Source organism: Etheostoma cragini, chromosome 16 (assembly GCF_013103735.1).
Source record: "Etheostoma cragini isolate CJK2018 chromosome 16, CSU_Ecrag_1.0, whole genome shotgun sequence".
Taxonomy (NCBI): Eukaryota; Metazoa; Chordata; class Actinopteri; order Perciformes; family Percidae; genus Etheostoma; species Etheostoma cragini.
Window position 1 is genome coordinate 13,251,781 of NC_048422.1, and position 22,295 is coordinate 13,274,075.

General features: G+C 39.1%; 2 protein-coding genes across 5 annotated transcripts in view; both read right to left on the reverse strand.

The window, feature by feature from the left end:
* Positions 1-2,099: 2,099 nt before the first annotated feature.
* Positions 2,100-15,097, reverse strand: osbp2 (oxysterol binding protein 2). Its single transcript, XM_034896669.1, has 14 exons — positions 14,613-15,097; positions 13,341-13,546; positions 9,027-9,277; positions 8,732-8,900; positions 7,513-7,627; positions 7,343-7,409; positions 7,100-7,237; positions 6,757-7,002; positions 5,942-6,062; positions 5,637-5,740; positions 5,368-5,463; positions 4,055-4,239; positions 3,710-3,930; positions 2,100-2,660 (listed from the first exon to the last, which is right to left on the reverse strand). Exons 1-14 carry the CDS (start codon positions 14,777-14,779, stop codon positions 2,518-2,520), a joined length of 2,229 nt encoding a protein of 742 aa, XP_034752560.1. The 5' UTR covers positions 14,780-15,097; the 3' UTR covers positions 2,100-2,517.
* A 1,075-nt stretch (positions 15,098-16,172) lies between these two features.
* Positions 16,173-22,295, reverse strand: part of atp6v0a2a (ATPase H+ transporting V0 subunit a2a) — a 13,108-nt gene continuing 6,985 nt past the window's right edge. For all 4 annotated transcript variants that reach the window (XM_034896660.1, XM_034896659.1, XM_034896658.1 and 1 more), the window contains 11 exons: positions 21,352-21,502; positions 21,112-21,251; positions 20,868-21,025; positions 20,676-20,766; positions 20,464-20,582; positions 19,140-19,350; positions 18,922-19,041; positions 18,713-18,829; positions 18,034-18,151; positions 17,751-17,922; positions 16,173-17,180 (listed from right to left, as the gene is read on the reverse strand). In XM_034896660.1, the coding sequence (XP_034752551.1) occupies positions 17,078-17,180; positions 17,751-17,922; positions 18,034-18,151; positions 18,713-18,829; positions 18,922-19,041; positions 19,140-19,350; positions 20,464-20,582; positions 20,676-20,766; positions 20,868-21,025; positions 21,112-21,251; positions 21,352-21,502 (1,500 nt within the window). In that variant the 3' untranslated portion in view covers positions 16,173-17,077. The remainder of the gene's footprint in view (positions 17,181-17,750; positions 17,923-18,033; positions 18,152-18,712; positions 18,830-18,921; positions 19,042-19,139; positions 19,351-20,463; positions 20,583-20,675; positions 20,767-20,867; positions 21,026-21,111; positions 21,252-21,351; positions 21,503-22,295) is intronic.

The following is a 22,295-nucleotide window of genomic DNA, read 5'->3' on the forward strand; positions in this document are numbered from 1 at the left end:
CAGCAAGGTGACAGCTTTAGGTTTTTATTGAAGCTCAAAAATACATCATTTTCGAGGTCATTGGGCACAAAAGGTGAGTTCACATCATGTTTCAGTAAGAGTCCACAAACTATTAGCTAGGTGAAGAGGCTTTCCTCTGTTGAAGTGCTTAAGCACTATTAAACCATGCATAGCTATATGTTGCCATGGAAACCTTTGCGATTATGTAACATGTATCACCTGCAGGAAAACATAACATTGTGCTTTATTTGAACAACACCTTATTAGCATCATCACTGTTGTATATCTTATGAACTTTTATTACTCTTATTCACTTGTATACAATCTTGACTCCATTTAAGATTACATATTCACAGATAGAGTTTAAGTGCCCAAAATGTGAATGTTGAAGTAATGTGAAACAATATTTTCTTAAAGTGATTATAAATGAGGCAATTCCATTTCTATTCTATTCTTGCTATATACAAGCCAAAAGCAACCAGGCAATTATACATGTGCATCATGCCCCTTTATAAAACACAATACGCTGAAAACCATAAATAAATAGGTTAATATTGGACAAAAACAAATACAAAAACATATGTATTGCTAAGCCTTCTTTAAAGGTGTTCTAAGCGATGTGGCACGTTTTTTAGCCTACAACATTTGTTGTGACATACAGCAAACATTGCCTCACTATCCGCGAGCTGCCTGTCCCCAGAACACTCGAAGCGTACCCAAACAGTCTTCCAGCATTTTAACCAATAACCAACAAGAAGGATTTGGGGGTGGGGGGGGTGGGTGGGTTAGTGCGCAGAAGCACGGAAGGGAGGGAGAGGGGACAGGATGAGGAGGAGGGAGGGCAATCTAGTCTCGTTTTCTTTGAAAATACTTCCAACTTTAACAAGAAGTATAGTCACCCAACATCACTTAGAGCACCTTCAATTGTTATCTGGTCCTTGACTATTAATTACTAAAATTTATGAATCTGATTTATTTACATAACTATAATTTATCTAATGGAATACTGTTACCAAAACATCCTTCTTGTGCTGTTTAAACACAGTTATTGCCAACATGTCCAAATAAAGCAATTTCAGGATAGAAACCATTTCTAGAGCTACACATTCCTAATGTTTTTACAAGGGGAAACAAGGTTGCTGCTACTTTCCAAAATGATAAATCCTGATATTTTAGTAAAATTCACCAAAAAAAAAAAAAAAAAAAACACCCTGAAGTACACATATAAATACCTTCAAAAATATAAATAGCCTGCCGTTCTTCTATAATCTGTACAGAATCTCAGTCTCACAGAGTTTGGATGCATTGGTTACTAGTGGCTTACTTAAATACACAACTAAGGCTAAAATAACCATTAAGCACCAATTTAATTCCTTGCGGAAGAAAAATTCTCCAGCAGATTTATACTTAAGATATTCAAATTGCTACTCCAATAATTTACTGTTGCAATTCCAATAAGTTTAGGGATTTGCGGAAGTCAAATTTCAAATGGAGTGGTCAAAATATATGTCTGAATCTATATATAGAGGTCAAGATACTCTGACTTTCAGTCCTACATTTCCCATAATGCAACTCAATGATGTCTTTAGTTAGAACCTACCATCTTGGTAGAGTTTCAAACTGCTTGTTACAAATTTGTTGTTACAAGTCGAGCCGAGATTACTCAAGTGACGTTGCTTTAGTCACTTTTTCTGACTTGACAAAGGTCTTCCAGAGCCTGTGAAAACATTATACAACTGTTTCCACAGGCTGTCATATGAGGATATGGCGGAGTGCGCCTTTAATGCAAACAGAAAGATAGTTTCAAGATCATGTGGAAAGCAGTGGTTGTCTATGAAACAGCATGACAAATTCAGTCAGTTGACCTTTCAAAGAGAATGACGTCTACCTTGGTTTTCAGGGCCCGGTAGCTGCTTGTTAGAGGCCAGTCAGACTGGACAATAACTGTAAATCCTTCAAATACAGTTTGATAATAGTAAAAATTCCCAAGAATCAATGGGGTTCAATAAATAAAGTTCTGCTGTGAAAAAGCCTTTAAGCGCAGGAGAATGCGTAATCCTGCTAAAGTACTTTATCTTGGTGTCTCTGTCAGAGTACAAGAACTTCCGCGACACTCCTCCTTGCCCCATAGTTATCCCTCACACACACCCATTGAAATGTGTACGTACATTGGTGCATAAACCCTTTCTCTGTAAAGCATGTCTATGTTTCAGCCCCACGCAGACACACATTAGAACTCTATTCGTTATGGTGCTGAATAGGCGTACACACATTACACAAAATGAGGCCATGCATTCTGAAAACACAATTTTTAGAGCAGAAGAGAGTAGATTAGTAAGTGGAAGCAAGAGCTTAGTTTGTGCTTGAAAATCTGGGAGTGACGGCCACTTTCAGCAGCTGGTTTACTCACTCTCTTACACACAGATACACACAACTCTCCATAACTTACGCAGTACCCTTACATCAGGAAGAACCCCTCAGCCTGTCTGATGCCACGGTGTAAGGGCAACTTTTGTCCTAGAAGATCTCAGGGCATTGGCTCCAGTCCTGTCTGTCTTTGGCTTCCCAGTAGCCGCCCCTGTAGATGTAGGTGCTTTCTCCCGTTGTATCATCTGTCCTCTTCTCAAACCACAGTGGCTGGTAACCTTCGATGTCTTGCCCTAATGACACAGAAGAATGTATTCTTAAGGCATTGCTAAAATGTGTCATATTTTCCACAATATCACAATGTCTTACTTGCTCCTTTAACTCTAATTATTGCACCCATCTTGGAACATAATCCGAACTCTGTTAGGGGAAAGCTGAATCCAAATTACTGGCATTCACTTTGTTTGAAAGACTTCTTTGTAATCTTACAATTACTGCCAATTCTGCAATTAAGGTGATTTTAAGCTTTGACTGTACATATCCCACTTTAAGAAATAGACTATAGACTATAGGCTATAGTAAAAATGATGGATGAAGAGCAGTCATCTTTATTCTTGTCGGATGCAGATTTAGATTTTGCTGTTGCCCACGGCCAGTGATTAAACCAACATCTGTGTTGAAGGTAATGCAAATGACATGTAAGAGGTAAAAAGGTAGAACTCTATCTTAAAATGGACTTAATACATGTGCATGTTAAATCATTTATGCTAAATATGAATATTATAATGACACGGAGACTTAATACAATACATTAACAGAAACAATGTACACACATCTAAACTATTTAATGTTGCTGTGGGACAAAGTGAGACTAGCCTCCAATCAAATGCCATGTTTGTAGATATTATGTTTATTTAGTGGATAACACAATAGATGTTTTGGAACTTTTTATATTTATTGCCCCTCAACAGGCCAAAACTAGGCAAAATTAAATAATTCTTGTTAAGCACTATAGCAAAAATAATAATATATACACTCGTTGTAGGGAAAATACCGTTAGCCGCCTGATGTTTATACTTCTGCGCTGGTGTGTGTGTATGTGTGTGTGTGTGTGTGTGTATGTGTGGTAGAGCGAGGGAGACGTGAACGGTGACAGCAATTATCTTTGGAGCGACCACAGTGGAAAATCTTGAGCAGTTACAAAATGATCCTCTAGTCTCGACTGCACATACATCATCCTGCACAGTGAAGCTCAAACATCTGATGGAAGTAACAATAGGCGAAACACATTGAGTGGAGAAGGACTATAATCCTCCTTGCTCCTTGGTTTCCCTGTTCATACCTTCCTCCAGGGCCTGATTGGCTTGCACCTCCCTTCTTTTCCTCTCCAGCCTCTGACACTCCTCCAGACGTTGCTTTTGGATGTTGGCTTCATCCCACACACCTGCCTCCATTAGTCGCTGGTCCGGCCGCAGACGACTGTCAGTGGGCGCAATACCATCTTCTGGCTCATTGAGAGTCAGAGCCAAGGAGGAGAAAAAGTGCATGTTCTCTGCATTATCTCTGGAGAGTGAATGATAGAAGAGAAGGACAAATAGGAGAAGTCAGATGACAAAGGGGAGTAAGTTGAAATGCCACATTAAATCTTCAAGGTAAGGTAGAAATGTGCTAGATCAGATTGACATACGGGAGAGGATATTTTTTCCACAACAGTTTGGGCTGAAGGGTCTGATAAACTGTCTTTTGTTTGCCTTCAGAGCCTCCGCATCCTTGGCTGCTGTCCACTATTTTGGCACTCTCCATCTTGTCGTCCCAGGTTCCTGACAGGATGTAACGGGCTGTGCCCTCTCTGTCCTCTATCACTCCTGTCACCTGTCAGAGACACCAAAGAAGATCACATAGAAGAGATCACTTACAGCGTTTTTCCATCAATGGTACCTGCTCGACCGCGGTGCCCCGTTACCATTGCAGACTAGTCCCGCCTCATGAGTGAGGCGAGCCGTGGCTGGTCGTCATAGCAGACAACTGCCTTGACCTAACACGACACACAGAACGTCGAAGGCGTGTTGCTTTTGATTCTCGACATGTGGCTGTTGCCACAGCCAGAAGACAAATTAGTTTCAAAAGAAACTGGAGGCAGCAGAAAAAAAAACCATAAATAATAATGAACTCATAATGGAAAACCAAAAAAGGAGAGTCACTAACTCCACCTTACTACCACTAGTTTTACAGTACTTTTTGGAATTCATGGTCAATAACCCTCATTTATATAGAATTATACCTAATATTTGAGTTAAAATTGCAGAAATTATGAATTATTTTGACTAATAGTTAAAATCATAGGAACATACAGATGAATTTAGTCAGGAATGAAAGTGATCAATTGTATTTGCAAAGAGCCTTCTATGGAAAAATAAAATTTTAAATTCCAACAAATCCAATCCACTTTTTGTAGTAATTTGGTTAAAATAAACCCCATATTTCAGAAATAAAGGGGTCAAATTTGACCGGAGGACAACAAGAGGGTTGTATTCACTCTCTGACCGCTAAGCACTGACATACTCTCAGCTGGGTACTTTCCTTTTTAAATTCTAATTTGGGCAGCTCCTTCAGATTTTGAGTTTAAATCATATATCAGTTGTGCTCATTAGACTATATCAAACAGAAGAAAAGTTTAAAGAGATACAAGGCATTTGTTCCTCACTAGCTGATGAGTCTGTGACTTCCTTCTGGAGAGAAGCTTGTATTATGACACACATGTTTTTTAGGAAAAACATCTTGTTAAGGTTATCCACACTGGTAAGCACTAAGAGGATACTAGATTGATTAAACATTTTGAGTACCAATATTAGACAAGATATTAAACAGTGTTTCTTGACACAGTTGTGTGTAGCTGTACTGTAAAACTGTGTAAATGTCGTGACATCTGAATGAAGACAACCATGCTATCTGTCTGTTGCCCATCTGAAACAACTCCCTACAGAATGGAAACAGACTTACTTTGCGTGGGACTTCTCTGGAGAAGTAGCTGTAGGGGGAGAATTTGAGACGGCAGGTTTCCTTGGTATTGTTGTTTACAATGTCAATGTCCCCAGACTGCCAACAGCAACAGACAGGAAAACAAATTACTTTCCTCAGTAACACCCACACACAACAATTTGTATTCATAATTTCTCATAATTTTTTTTCCTTCTGAAAAGTTATTGCCCCTCTAATTAATAATTGCCTAGATTGTTGTCTGGAGTGAATTAAAGTACAGCGGGGCACACCTGATCAATCCACAGTTTCCCCACAATAATGTTGTGCACCGTTGAAGTCACTTTGCTCCAAACATAGTGGTTTCCGCTTGAGTGGAACTGCAGGTGAATGTTTCCTACAGTGATATGATGGTAGACACACAAACATCAAAAAGGTGAATAACATTACAGTTTTAGAATTACTTGAATGTGGTGAATTAGTCACGTTCCAACAAATATTTTGTGTGTATTTACAGGTCGTATCTGGCTTGTAGTGGTATATATTATACTGTATAGTGATTGTCAGCATTAACTGCATCAATTCACTTGTTTCTTACCTAATGGCATGACAGAAATGTATTTCCCACGAAACTTGCTATCAATAGTGATGTGCTGCCATAGGGTCCATCCTCGCTGTGACGTCACATGGTGGGCAGCGGCTGGTGGGTGATGACTGACCTATGGGTGAATGGTATTAGCTGCTGTTAGTAGGGTCAATATAGATGTTGTTTTTATCCTTCACTACGGTGGGTGTAAAATATACCTGTAAAGCCAAGGTTCCATCGGGCACGTCTGTGCTATCTTTTGGATTTGCTGCGACCCCCGCGAGCAGTGACAGCCATTTGAATCAAAGCTGATATTCCACAACCCGCGTCACGGCGCGTCCCAGAAGCGTACAAGAAGCGGTTCTCCATTCCGCTCCGCTAAAGATACGCACCAGGTCTATGTTAACGCGAGGCGCAGGGCGTTCTATCAGACTGGCAGGAAGTAAAAAAGTAGAGGCATCCTGTCAATTTACCAAAAGACACCCCCTAATATCGCATGTGTCTTCTCTATTACAACATACGACAGATTCATGTTGGTAGTGGAATAACATAAAAGACATCAAAAACCCTTTTTATAAGGAAACAACGTCAGAAAAGACAGCGGGTAGAGTTTAACTGTAGGAGTGCCTGGAGTGGAAGGTAGATACTAGCTTAATCAACATGTGATTATTCTTTCAAGTACTTTTAGAGACAATAAAATCTGTGAGTCGTACAGGCAAGACGCTCCCGAGACGGTACCGGTGCGGTATGGACAGATCGCCCGACATGCAACACAGACGCGGCTGGTGGAAAATCCGTGTAAGGATGTGTGTCTGTGTTTGTTTCACCTGCTCACAGATGGAGCGATAACCATACTCCTCCAGTCGGTCCAGCTCGTAAGTCTCCCCCAACAGAGGGTTAAAGGGCTTGGCTGTACGATGGACTGTGGTGGAGTAAGAGGAGACAGAAAAGGCCGCCACCAGGCACATTTGCTCCAGAGTGGAGCTACAGCGAGCCGCCCGGTCTAGGAGCTCGCTGTACTCCAGATCCTCGGTCAGTCGCTGCAGCATCGACAACGGCTCGTTGAAGTTTACCTGCAATCCCACACAGATGGAAAAGGTTTTTTTAACAAGTCAATCAACTTCAAACAACTATATTACAGCCAATTCGTACTGTGTGTTTTTCATTTACAGGCATGGGTATCTTGGACAGGTCTTTGCCAATACAGTTCTTCATGATGCTCCACAGGTTAAGGGAATAATTGGGTTTGTCAGGAATGCGACTGCGTCTTGTTCTTCGTAGCTGCATGTGGTTGGTGCCTGAGCTGTCCTGAAAATACATGACAACATTTTAAATGTTTTTAACTATAGTGGAAGTGGATATGTGTGTATCTAGCAATAAGGACTAAGAAAACTGAGCATGCTTGGGACCTACATTCTCATTGTGAGTCCAGTCATTGGATATTCCTCCGCTCATCATACTCTGATTACTTCCTGAGCGCCTGAGAGAATGCAACATCATGAAAATACATTTGAAAGTAACTGTGCTTGTGGGTGATCAAGAACACAGCTCTGATATTGGTCTGTATAGAGATGATTTCTTACTTGTGCTGTATGTTGCCACTATCAGTCACAGTTATGAATGAGTCCTCCATGGCATCGAAGAACTCCGCCTCTTCATTCTCGTCACTCGCGTCCCCCTCCTGAGACCGCTCCACACCTCCAGCAACAAACACAGGACAAGGGGACGGGTTATCTGAGTGTTTTCCCGTATAAACATCTAATGTAGTGCTGCTTTACAAGGGGTGGCCAAATAACAGTGGCAGCTTACCACAATGCGTGATACTTGACTCAACTTGATTATCAATGCTTAATTGTTTGCTTTTGATGCTTCAGCAGTTATGTGGCCTCTAAGTTGCCCTACGTTGACACAAAAACAACAACAAAATAGTTTTTTTTACGGCTATAAGCAGCAATCGTTGTAAAATTATTTAATGTAGCTAAAAAAACAAGTCTAAAAGATTATGAGAATATATGCCAAATAGGCCTGCATGATAAAGCGTTATAAAATCGTGATTTTTGATTCACCCTTGTTCGTGATTTAATTTTTAAATAACTTTGATTTTTTTTTTATGACTTTTATTCTCGTTTAATCTTACGAGCCAACTGCATGACAAACGCTACTTTCTTCTGTGAGTTTTAAACATAAACTGTGTCAAATAGGTTTTAAAGTGCTCCCAAGCGCAGTAATGCTCTTCCTTCTCTTCATTGAAGCCTCTATGTTTACAGGCTTGTGGTGATGCGCAATGTGCCAAAAAATCTTTTTGGTACTGGTAATATATTTTGTTTTGTCATGGTTTGTGAGAAAAGAAATAGTGGCGGAGAACTGTGGTATCAATTCTAAGCTAAATAACTGTGTTTTATATTTTTCACCAAATGATACAGTCCTACTGCCAAACAAAAAAACTGTGTTAACAAAGAGGAACAGCTGGGACAAAAAAACCCTCGACAACAAAAATTGGAAGGCATTTAATGAGATATTTGATTCACGCTAATATCTATGGCCTCAAAATGTGTGTTCAATTAGCACATACGATAATCTGAATTTAAAGTAAATATTACACCTGGAGGGCTGTTTTGTTGTTAGCTATTTATTTTACTTTCTATGTAGATAAATGCACTAAAATTTGAGATATGATAAGTCGGACTGAGCCACATTTCTGTGATAGACGTGCATCACTAATTCTGGCCAGAAGAGGGCCATATTCTTATTCCGTGTAGACTAAACTTTGCCTTTCACACTTCAGAGAGTGATGTGTCTCACCTGTATATGAGGTGGGATTCTCCTTCCAGGCTCTCTCTAAGCTGTTGTGCTGTTTGGCTAACTGTTCGATGGTCTCCTCCAGATGGTGACGCTGCTCTCTCTCATACTGCAGGGTCTTTTGCCACCTCCGGCTTTGAGATTCTGCTACGTCCAGAAAGTCACGACAAACCTAAGTGTGTGAATACAACACACATCAACGCCCCCACAAGCTGCATTCCCTCTTTAAAAGACACAACTGACCAGTCTCCCATTTACAGTACCCATACTGGCGGAGGCTTGCATCATGTGAACTCACATTGATCATAGCATTGGAGGTGATCCGGAAAAGGGTGGCTCGCTCATTAACGGATTTCACTCTGTCTGTGCTGTCAGCCGAGCCACGCAGTTCCTCAAGTTCGCTGAGGGAGCGCTGGAGGGCGGCGCCGTGCTTTCCTATCAGCTCATTACAGGTGCTCAGGTCATCTAGCTTGCTGGCCAGAGTCTTGAGCACCCCTTGGGTTAGGACTCGGTCCTCCTGAGGCAAAGGGCCTTCATCTCCTGAATCATCTTTACAGAAAGACAAAAAAGAAAGGCAGTGCAAAAATTACACCATTTACCTAATGTGATGGGTATCATTAGAGATATTTTGTCTGAAAAAATTAATTGTTTATGGTGGTGTAATAATATACTATAGTAAACAGTATGCCTCTTATCAGACATTTGAAAAGCTATTTTAATCAAACCAATTCAGATAGTTTTTGTGAGGAACGGATGGAGGAAGATTTCACACACTTCACACCCTGATCCCCCACACCCCTTCATCTACAAGATCAGAAAGCTGTGAATGAACACCGTTGCCCTGGAAACGCAGGCCTGTGCAATCAGGAGGCTAAGCTATTTTTAGAAAAAGAAAAGGGAAAAAAGGATGACGCACTACGTTTTTCCTCCTCCCTTTCTGTCTTTCTCCCCCTTGTTGGCATGAGCTAAACCATCAGTCTCCGGGATTTGAGAAGGAGAGCAGGGAGACCGGACTGATTATTTAGTATCAAACTTGGTCTGCTTGTTGATTATACATAAATCACTATTATGAGTGAAATTTTCAAATCAAAAACACACTTTTTTTTGGTATGGCAGCACCATGACATGAAATGAAGACTGTAGATGATTGGTGCATACTTTTATACATGTTGTCTTGTAATTTAGCTTGACATATTTAAAACTAAACCTCGGGATTATAACTAGACTTTTAAATAAATTCTGAGGCTTTGACTAGTGCTTGTCCACAAAATCTCTTTGTAAAAATGGATCGGCCAAAAAGTCAGTCGGTAGGAGATAATAGTAGAGCAAACTATGCTCTATTATTAAAGCATCTCAGTGAAAATAGACATCATTTAAAAGATTCAAGATGCCTATAAAGGTCTACTGTCATTAGTAGAATTTTAGATAACAGCTGGATTCATGCTGTAGATGCATCTGCGCCGTCATATCTAATGGAACTTCTCTATGTCAAAACGTTCCTTTTCTGCAAGAAGAAACTGATTGTTTGTGTAATATTGACTGATTGTAGGCCGGTGTTCGCATTCCCTGTGAGTATCAAAGCAAGGAGACAAACTACTACCACTATTAGAGGGGGAAAAAATAATAACAATCAGGGCCATCTGGAAGTCTCAAGAGGACAAGATTAAAAATTCTTCAGGCATCTGTAATAGTTTCATGACCCATATACAGTAGAGAGAAAAGATCTCACTTGACTTATTGTGCTCTAGGTGTTAAAACACCATATTCTGAAACTGCACTTATTCTTTGTTCTTAAAGCCATAAAACACAATAACATATATGTATTGGAGAGGCTTACTGGTCTGCTATGTTTACTAATGGGTTATTTTTTTTTTTCCACAAAGGACACTGGCGAGTCTGAGACAAATGGGTGATGCATCGGTGAATCATGAAAACACTCCAAACTGGCTATAGCAGGAGCATCAATGTGGACAGTGTCGGAAGAGAGAATCAAAGAAAATCAGGGGTTGCACTGTAAGCTTCTGCAATATAGATGAAGCAATCAAAGTCTGACTGTAATATGCTGAAAGCTTGCTGTAGCACAACCTGAGCTACACTGTCCCTCCCTGCAGTTATTTGGATTCACACTTTCCCCCTGAATTCAATGGTTGATACCAGGGTGAAAGAGAGAGAGAGGTTGGATTTTATATCATAACAAGCCTATGTCATGCCCAGCTCCCAATCCCAGGCCAGTTTTTCAGTGTTATTTCACATCCACTTACATGGCTCCTTTCCTGTTTTATTTTGAAATTCCCCGTGTGTTTGTGTTATACCTTTGAGTTTAGAATTCCAGCTGTTTGCTCAGTGAGTTTGTAAGTGTTTCTGATCCTCGGCCTGTTGTTGACCTGAGTTTGTGTTAGTATTTTTTTGGATGCTGTCACTAGATTTACCTTTTTTTCTTCTTGCCAGTGTTTTTGAGAAACTGTTGCCTGTTTTGTTTTGTACTGGTGTGTACAATAAATATTTCAGTTTGATTGTTACTGCGTGTCTGAGTTCTGTATCCTGAGTACACGGTTTGCCACGCCTGACAACCATTGTATCATTTATTCTAAAATGGTACTCATGTAATGGTTGTGTGATAACTATTACAAATGAGGTGCCAGATACATTACAGATAACCGCAACATCCACTTCATTACTGCTAATCCACGTCTAGCCAATTTGTTTGCCCTGCTATTATTGCCACTAAGCCCATAATGAAAGACTCATGCATTTGTTATCCTTACACACGGGTCAGTGTATGAGCTTACACATGCATTAAAACAAATAGCCTAGGTTAATTAGTCTAAAATTGACGGTATTACCACTGTTTGTTCAAGAACAATACATTCGATGAAGATAATCAAAATCTGTGATTTGTATAGACTAAACTTTTTTCAATGTTGTGGCACCAACAACAATTATATTAAAAAATGACTAGGATTCTAACATGATCAGATTATAAATCTATGATGAAAATCAATAATTGAAAACAATCAAGACAAAAATGTAACAACACTGTAAACAGAATTTCTGAACCGTGAAGAAAGAAAGTAAGGCTGTGTTAAATCCTCTAAAACGGCTCAGGTCCATGAAGCTGGGTTAGTATGTTGGCTGTAATTACTTCCAATTAGGCAAAACCTATTAAACAGCAATCAAACAATCAAATCTCATCACACATCAGTCGTAGTCTCCATGGGCTTATGTGGCCAGACAGTACCATTGATTTGCATCTTGCAGGTGAAAACCTTTTACTCAGCAGTACAGGGTGCTTAAAGGCACACACACATAAAGGCACACACCTCTTACAAACATTCCTTTTAGCAGCTGTATTTACAGTAATCTGAGAAAAAGGAGGATTTAAATCGGTTAAATACAGCACATTCGACTGAGACTGACAAATAAATACTGTCCTATTGTTCTGTAGTGACTTTGAACATTACGGTGCCATTTTGTCAAATTTAAAGCCAATTCTGCTCTGTGAGAAAACCAACTGGCAATTTTACACAGACATTTGCAAAAAATAAAGCCAAACTTATTAAACTCCATAAACAGAGAAACTCTGCCAAGATTACAAACCCAGCACACAGCTTCTATCTTAATTCTTATTCTGCTCCTAGTAAAATAATTAAAAGGTTACTTACGAGGTGAAACTCGTTGAAAAGACTACACTCATGCCTCCCTATAGTCCACAGAGTGTATGGTGAAAAAATATTTTTCAATGAAAATCCTCACACCCTCTCTCTTTTTCACCCCTTCTGTTATCAGAACAGGAGGAGGAGTCTAAAGGAAGGTCATTTCATTCAGCTCTCACTGTCGTCATACTGAAGGAGACAGGGAGGGAGAGAGGAGACGGAGTGGGAGGGAGGAGGTAGCGGCATGGGTCTTTGTGCACAATTGTGGAGAAGAGAGGGAGAGAAAGAAAGAGGGAAAAAATCCACTATGCACCTTTACCCTTCTTGTCCACAAGGAAGACATTAGGTTTAACAGCAGCAAATAAAAAAAAAGTCTCCCAGACACATGGAATACAATACATATTAAATAATATTATTTTACATTACACTATATCATATTGTATTGTGTGATAGAGTCCTGAGGTGAAAAGTGAAATTCGTAAGGAATACGTGATTTATAATGCCATTATTTAATGCAGGTGTTGCATTACACACACTTGCCACAACTGCATGTCTCCATCAAAACACATGGGAAACACTGCCCTCTTGTGGCTTGTTGTCTATACAACATTAAAGGCTATTTTTTATTTTTTTATTTTTTAAACATTAAAGGGCTATTAATAAATAAAATATGCATTCAGGTAAGTGGGTCTTGGTTGCATGAGCCTGCATTCAGATTACAGCTAAAATTAGTTTGTCTACCTTGGACATTCTCAGATGAACCTCTTACTTCTCCCAAGGACATATTTGGACTATTCTAAAAAGAAACAACAAATCAATGAAAAAAAGAAGAAAACTGACTGATTTGCCTGCATGAAATGGCTACCCATTTTATGAAGTCAGCACTGAGTGTGAACATTGATCACACAGTTTTACATCAAAATAAATGGGCCACACATAATATAAAATTTCCATCTTACCTGAATGATGCATCATAAGAGTGGAATTGGCCTTAGCTTGCTGCAGGGCTGAGACCCATCGCTGACACTCTCCCTCAGAAGTGGCCTTCAGGTGGTAGTTTCGGCCTCCACTAGTTAACACCAAATGGCAGGTGTCACCCACCTCAATGTATGCTGTAGCCAAAGGAATGGTGCCTCGGCAGGTGTGTGCCATCTCTGCCTGAGTCCTGAGGGAAACAACATAATAATTGGAGAAAAGATGAGCATTATTGGTCAGCTCTGGTTTTGATTGATTTCAAAGTAGTTTACTGTTATACTAGCATCCCACTATATCTGTCAAACATGAAGCCATTTCTCAACTGTCATGCGTTGGACAATCTGCAGTCTACTCTAGAGACTTTGGACAATATGTACTGTAGCTCATGGCCCCTTCTGTAAATATATTTGATATTATACTGACTTTTTTTTTACAATGTTGTTGAGCATTCCCTTATGGTTTGTATAACCCTTCAAAACATAGCTAGCTTCATTATATGTTTGGTTATTCAATTCGTTCATTCTGCCATATTCAAAATGTATAGTGATATACAAGCACCCTTCTTAGGCTTCTTTACTTTCAGAATTCTTCTTTCCTTCTGTTTTCTCTACAGGTATTAAATAGGCTCGTTTTTTCGTTTCCTGGATCTACCGCCAATATTTACTTTTACCATAATACTATAATGGTATAAAGGTTACAGTTAACACAACAGATATGTCCTCCGTCGTTTGATTTCAACTTGTGGAAACAAATAAAACTCAAATTCAACTTAGCTTGAACTAGCCAGTTAACGTTAGCTAAGCTACATATGCATAACGCTATCACTTGGTATAATCTTTCATGAAATCAGCATAGGTTAAAATTCTGTTGGACACTGTATGTAACCTTAGCTGTTCAATTAACGTTAATATATATAAATATATATATATTATTTTTTTTGCAACTCATTAACATACATTTTTCTTCTAGCGTTATTTACAGTCTGGTTATGACTCATGTGATTTTTGTTGTTGCTAATTCGACATTATTCCGGGCACTCCCGTTTAGGCCAGATAAGACACGTAGCTAACGTTAAAAAAAGTTATATTTCACATCCACAAAAAAGCCCTTTGCAGCCAATTAACTCCGACAGAACGCGGCTAATACATTTGTTAATCATAAACTTTTTATGTCAACCGAATAAATACTATGTAGCTCTGAAATGTGTCAGTTCGAGACCCAACGGTTGCTGTAACTGTTAACTTTAGTACGGTTACCTGTAGTAGGACAGCAGGCCGTTACTAAGGACGAACCACCGCCGCTGGTAACCTTTAAGGTAGTTGGTCCATTTAAAGAGCCAGCCTTTGTAACTACCGGTATCCGCACACGGCAGGTGGAGCCCCGGGAGAGTCGGGGAGGGTAAACTCTTCACCAGCTCGTTCATTTGCTCCCCCTTGTCCGGTAACGTTGCCGTCTGTAAACAGTGTGGCCAACAGCTGTATCGTTAGCTAGCTGCGTGAGTGAGCCAGCTGCACTGCACTGTACCCTGCGCGAAAGCTTCTGTTAGCTTGCAGCTGTTTGGTGAAGCTATGACAATGTGACCTATTTACTCTAAGATAGTTCTACATCAATTTATCCATCCATCTATTTTAGCTAGAATAAGAGACATAACAACTACATTATTACATTAACGGTTGAGCCTGCATTTTGACTGCGTGTAATAATTAATCTTGTTGATGTGTGAGAGAGAGAGGGAGAGGGGTCATGTTGATGACGTAGCCTACAGAATGTATCATATGGGTTCAGGATTGTGTGCGTGTGTGTTCGTGTGTATGTGCTTGTCACACACATGGCATTCACTGCAGTTTTTTAGAGCAGGAGTCTGTTGGAGGATGGATGGATGGATGGATGAATACTTCCTCCATTAAGGGTTTGATGTTAATTCAAGATAAACAAACTGAGGATTTGCATGACTTCTTTTTCATGACGGAAAGACTGAAAAAAAATAGGAATCATGAGATTGCATTTCCCTATTAAACAGTAAAAACAAGGTCAGATTTCAAAGACCTAATTAAGAATTGTCAAATAAATAATTGTTCATATGTAAATAAAGTCAAGTTTTAGAATACAATCAGATTAAAATTCCTAATTACACAGTATGTTGCATCTTTTGGTAGCCTACTCAGTTGCACTGTTAGGTTAACGCCACCAGAGGGGAACTTTAGAGATGGCTTAGATTTCTCTCGATTTAAGACATTATTTTGGATATTTTAAGATTTGTTTTAACTTGCTCATAAAGCTATGGAAGCACATTAGTGCAATGCCCCAGAAGAAAAACATTTTGGTATCACGTTATTATGTGAAACGTGTATTGTAATTACAAGATGTTTTTCACATCCTGTAAAGATATTTTCCCGTTTTAACAATATATTCTCATGCAGTTCCAACATGCAAACTTATCAAGTTAATCAACAAGAAAATTGTATTTATTACAATATACTATTTATCATGTTTAAATGAAAAAGGTTTAATGTTATAATAAAAAATGTATCACTGTATTACATGAAACTTTTCACATTTAATGTGATCATTTATAGTATTGTCAAAATGCACATTGCTCAATCAGGAAGATAAACAACAATTGAGGGCAAAACAATATCTCTGTATGCAAAAACACTTACTTATTCACCCAACTTAAATTCTGACAGAACAACCTGTCAATCAAACGTGATGGACCGATGATTATGGCAGTCGTTTCTTGTTATTGATTACCTGCCCAACAAAATGAATGACTGAATAAATGAAGGAGCCAAATAAATGTCACTTAACACTGAATGCTTTGCTTGCATTTCTTGAAACCTTTATTCAACACATCAAAATCATAAAATATTAGACTCTTGTACAGACAATAATTTAAATAAATACCATGATTAATTATCATTAACAAACGCAACAAGCAGTATCATCAAGTAAAGGCCCAAAGCCTCTTTAGTTTTTCTGGAGCAGTTGACATTTTTCTATTTGATTACAGGGGAGGTTACGCTTAAATAAATGCATTAATAAGTATAAGCAAACAGCTGACAGTTGAAAATTATTTTCATTTGGCATCATCACAGTCATCAGTGAAAACTTGTCATTGTACAATCATTTCTGCAAAGTGCTTTGTGAAATTATGCCTCACAAAAAGGGTTGTAATGTTTTTTTTTATTTTCTTAACTTTAGATTTTTATGTGTACAGGTTTTCTCTCACGTGGAGGAGCAGTTTTAAAAGACCCAAAGGCATCCCTGTATCATCATCAGAAGTAAATCTCTATGGCACTACGTACATCAGGATGCTTGAAATGGTCGCCGATAGATATTCTTGTGACTTTACATTGCACTGTAAAACTCTTTATTTTAAATACCACGTTGTAAATAATGCAAAACCAGTTTACACAGCACAGTGCAAATAAAATATTTAAATTTACCTAACTGATGTGGCAAGTAATGTTCAGCAGAATCTCACCAACAAAATTAAATCATTAACTCAAGAAGAATTTCGAACCTCTGTACATTCAGAGGTTTGCTGGGTACAGTAGTAAGGCAGTCAGCACAGCCGATAACATTTTTAAAAATCGTCATGGTGAAAAACGTTGCTACAAGAGTGAGTTTCAGTCCAGTATCTAGAAGGTTTGTTGTCGTCACCACAGTGTGAAGTCTTCTTCCACTCTTATGCAACACTGTCCATTTTATTTTTATTTTTTTAGAGCAAGCCATCATGTTCAAAAACCGAGGGCAGGTGGGAGAAGTCAAAGGGCACAAACTTGACACCAGTCCCGTGGTAGAACTTGTTCTGAAACTCCACCCTGAAATCAATTGTTCAAGTGAGCAACTAATGGCACTGATAAGGAAGACCAAACGCAAACAGGAAAGTGAATTAAGCAGAGATAGGTCACACTGAAAAAACTTGTCTGTCTTAATAATGCAATATTTTGGGAATATTTTTTAGACACATTATTGAAGCTCTTATCAAAAGGCATTTTGGTGGAGAGGAGAAATGATAAGTATGGATGTTGTTTTGATAATCAATCAAGTGTTTGAGGAAATATTTAAAGTAACAATGCTGGAAATCCTCTGCTCACGAGCTGTAAAACGCAAATAGTTTAGTCTTCTCTGCTTGTAAATTGAATGTTTTTATCTTTTGGACTGTTGGTTCAAAGAAAGCCAGCAATTTAATGACATAATCTTTCATTCTGGGAAATTGCAAGGGGATGACATTTTATAGACCAAATGATTAGTCAATTAATTGAGAAAATAATCTGCTTATTACAATAGCAACAATCCAATACACTGTCTAGTCTTAAATCACAATAATAAATTCCTGAACTGAAGAATACAGTTTAAATTTTGTAATTAATTGGTACAATGAGACTCACCAGTGAAGTCTGAGAGCGTGGAGGAACGCTGATAAACCTTCCATGACTAGTAGGATGGACACAGTGAGCATGGCGAAGAGGCCGAACACAGGGACTAAAAACACCACCCCCACTCTGGTGGTGATCCTCAGACCCAGGCGCATCACCATGCCCCACAACACCTCCGACAGCTCTAAAAAAAATACAACAAAGGCCAAAAAGATGCACAATACACGAAGACGCAAAAAAAATTTGTTATCCAAGGTAAAGAAGTGAAAGTGGTACTGTTCCTGACTGCACTTACGGGCGTGAGCCAAGCTGAGCGCCCAGAGACGCAGGTATGATGCAGTGTTGGAAATGCAGCCCAGGCAGTATTCGATAGTGTGAATGGCCTGGTACAGGAGCACATCCGCAAAGTCAAACTGCAAAACAGTTCAAAAAATTATAAGATATCACACTTAATTCATACCGCTGTAAATGCAATCCAGATCATTTTGGCTCTGTTGTTTTATATAATATTTCTGCATTGTGAAATTTACAAAAAGACAATGCTGGTGTTCACGTAGTCATAAATTAACTCCACAATTCTTTTCTGAGCCTACTTTCTCTCTTGGATCATTTCATTTATTTCTATGTATAAAAGTGTTATGCATATTATTAAACACATCTGTATATTTCCAACTGTAGACCCTTTAGCTAGATGTTTCCAAACCAATGATGTGACAAGTTATATAAACATTAGACATACCAAAATCAGCATACAAGACAAGAATACAATGCAGTAAACATAAGTATTTTCTAATGTGACTATAAATAACTTTGAAAAGAGTATTTTAATGGGAAAATCTAGACATGCATATGCTGGCTCACAGACAAAGACAGACTGATACAGAATGATACAGAATACAGAATGATGTCAGGTCATTTATAGTGCATGTTGCAGCTTGAAATCATTGAAATAATGGTACTGGTGGCTCTCTGACCTCTTTGGGAAGAGCTTCTCTGCTTGGCATTTTATCAAGTCCCTCCTCTTCATCATCTTCATAGGATGGTGCTGTGGAAGAGTCATCCTCACTTACACGCCTTACCCTCTCATAACCCTGTGGCGAGACAACAGTTTTGATTTTCGAAGTATTGATAAAAATGTATGTTGAACATGTAATATATTTCAAATACGTTTGATCACACGTACTCTGCGTCTGCGCAGGCCTTTGCCTCCACGGTACAACCAAAACAAGTGAAGAGGTTTTCCTAACAGCAGCACAGGAACTGACAGCATAGCTATCACCACTAAAAAAATCTGCAGCCCAGTCTGTAAAATCAAGGCAACAAAAAAAACGCATTAGCAAGGATGTAAATGCATTCAAAGCTGATTATGTTTCAGATCGTCAATACACACACACACTGTACCTGTCCTGGGTATAGAGGAATGAGATCCTTCCCCTGCATGACGAACATGTTAATGAAGTGAATGAGGATGCTGGGAGCCTGGCTGGAGTCTCGTGCACTGAATGCCAACCACTTGTAGAGAATCATGAAGACCAGGTAGCCAAAGAGACAGAGCAGGAAGAGCAGCTCAGGAAGAAATAGCAGATAGACATTAAATTTCTGTCGGAAGTGCCTGAATGGAGAGAACAAAGTATGGGAATATAGAAAGTGATAAGAGAGTGGTTTCAGTGATTGGACCCTTAAATGTTTATTAAAACTATACATTTTTAAGCTAAAATACATAAATGGACGTTCTGTGGAGTAGTTTACCACTGACAATGGTGCTGATGGTGAATTCTTGTTTTTTATATTACAGTTTTATTAGTGATATTAATGATTAGCTGCTGAGACAACTGTGATAAATACAGTACATATAGTGAGGTAACTAACACTTATTGATTTCCAGAGGAGTTTCTTTATGAGAAAATTCTAAAAAAACAACTGACTGAAACTCCTTTGATTCTAAAATCAAACTACTATACTAAATTGTATGCTTGCCAGTATTTACAGCTAGATCATTTTTACATGTCAAGACAACCTGCCGGGTACTGGCTAAAAGATGGTTAATTGGGCAAAGAGAGGAAACGCTAACAATTCATTGGAAATAATCAAATGTGTACCATTTAAACAACTTGAAATACAAACATTTCACACAGCATCTTGAGACGTTACTCCATTCTATGGCTGCTGCACCAGACTCCCTTTCAAAACGGCTACTTTAAGGATAAGGCTGGTAATATTATTTGTAATTGATCCAAAATTAACTACAGTGCAATGGTGTGGCTCATTCATATTTTTTAAGCAGTGGTAATTCAAATAGTTGAATTGCTCTAGGAATGGGTACTAACACACTGAACACAGTAACATTATACCTGCTAAACATTAGCATGTTAGCATTTAGCACAGTCTCGTAGAGCCGCTAGCGTGGCAGTAGACTCTTAGCATTGTTAATAATAGAATAATGTCCAAAGCCTAGAGACTCATTCACATTCAAGTCAATACATTCAAGAAAATTCATTTATTTGTATCCAGTAGAAGTGTCAACGCTGGTTGGTTAGTTAGCATGTGTAGCCTAAAAGAGATACCAGCCAATCCCAATGCCTGGAATACTGACGTACAGTGTATCAATAAATTACTTTGTATCTACACATGTTGATGCCTGACACTGATGGGCGCCCATGCTGTAAGTACACGAACAAAAGGGATGCTAGGTTACGGGCAGGGACTTATATCTCGAGCCACTCACAAGTGATTGAAGACACTCAGCACTACTCCAAAGCTCATGTGGATGACCCCGATGACAACTGACATCTTCATCTTGTACGAGTTGAGGAAGGACAGCCGGTTCACTGCCATGTTCCATATCTGGTGGGATGTTAAAAAGCATCTCAGTGAAAATTATGAGAAAGTTAATCAACCATTACATCCTGACCGTAATCTCTGAGTGTATTTACTCACAGGATCAATGCCAAAGGGGTATGGCCCAATGAAAACGCCACTGACGTTAGGGTCCAACGTGAGCAAAGCATTTGTTCGGAGGGTTTTATTTCTGCCATGTAAAGAAAGAGAAGTGTCAGTTTGAAAAACCTATTAAAAGATCAAATATACGGACACAAAAAAAGAAATTCGGAGCTTGTGTATTTTACTCACGTCCACTGCTGATTTGTAAACATAGCTTTTACACTCCACCCAGAGCCAAATATGTTGAGAGACTTGGAGAAACAGTCGTTGTAAATCAGCCCGGTGTAGACAGAGAAAAGCCCCATCATGAGGATGATGTAACGTCCGTTGAAGAGCATCGCCCATATCTGAGATCAGCAGAGACTCAGCTATCAGCTAAATCTAACAATCATCAAACTCTGCATTATGGATGAGAGGAACAACTCATTCCTACCTCATTACTGGATCGTTTCTTTTTCTGCTTTTTTTCAGTCAACACCATCCACAAGGCAAAGAGACTCATTACCATCCCGTGGCCGAGATCGCCAAACATCACAGCAAACAGAAAGGGGAATGTGATGATGGTGTAGGGAGCTGCCGATGAGAGACACATCTTCAATGCACTTCCTCTGAACTTCCTTATAGCAAACAAAAAGGCACTTTAAAGTTTATTATTTACAAGACGAGTTCTTACCTGGGCTTACCTCGCGATAGTCCCCCACCCCATACGCCTCCACAATGCTCTGAAAGCCAGATGTGAACTTGTTGGTTCTTAACATGGTGGGTGGTGTGTCAGAACTCGGGATGCGATTCACAAAGGACGGTACAGTGGAATCCCCTTTTCTCTGTAAAAAAAGAAAAAAAATCATCAGGTTGTCTGTAGCTCCTTTAGCTCCCTCATGTCAAATATTTAGAGGTTTGAGTGATTCTCTGCCCAGAAAGTTTTTCTCCAGTGCATTCTGGGTGAGATCATTTGATCCGAAAAAGGCTGTAGCATTCTGTAAATTAAGAGAAGAATATGCTAACCGACAAAAACTAAAACAACAACAAATGAAACAGCCAATAATGCAAGAAAAGAAAGACAGATGGAGTGTTTTAAGACATGGAGTCATCCAAAAAGCCTACTGCTAGTGTTAAATGGGAAATGTGTCTTAGTGATACAAGTTGAGTAAATAACAGCTGATAAGCAATTCCAATTCCATAAAAAGGCAACAAAAAAAACCTCTTATAAAATCAGGTCAAGAAAGAAGAGAAATGATTGTCATCTTACCCCCATATCTAATTAATTATTAAAGCTATGCAACTAATCAAATACTAACCACATTTTGGCTTCCACAAAAAAGTCAAACTTGATCTGCTTTGTGTTTAGAGAGGCTGCTTTGTTGCGTCACAACAAATGTAAGTAAGTACACTTTATTTCTATTTTCTGCATACCTGTTGGTGAACTGCGTGTGCAGTGATGGGTGAAAATAAACAGACAAATTCTTCTTAAAATTGAAGGACTCTTTTTGGTGCCTGATATGTACCAGGTAAGCCTGTCCAACCGCTGGAACAGTTCTTTTATGGCGTTTTTCCACTGCTGGTAACAGCTTGCCTCGGCTCGCCTCGGCCCATTATACTTCCGTTTTCCATTGCAGA

Bases quoted from the DNA above. Each gene is read 5' to 3' on its own strand.
- osbp2 (XM_034896669.1), bottom strand. From the start codon at position 14,779: ATGAACGAGCTGGTGAAGAGTTTACCCTCCCCGACTCTCCCGGGGCTC. The intron at 7,410-7,512 runs GTAAGAAATCAT...GCATTCTCTCAG, and splicing joins AGTGGCAACATACAGCACAA to GCGCTCAGGAAGTAATCAGA. The intron at 2,661-3,709 runs GTATGAACAGGG...CTGTGTCATTAG, and splicing joins CAATCAGGCCCTGGAGGAAG to GGCAAGACATCGAAGGTTAC.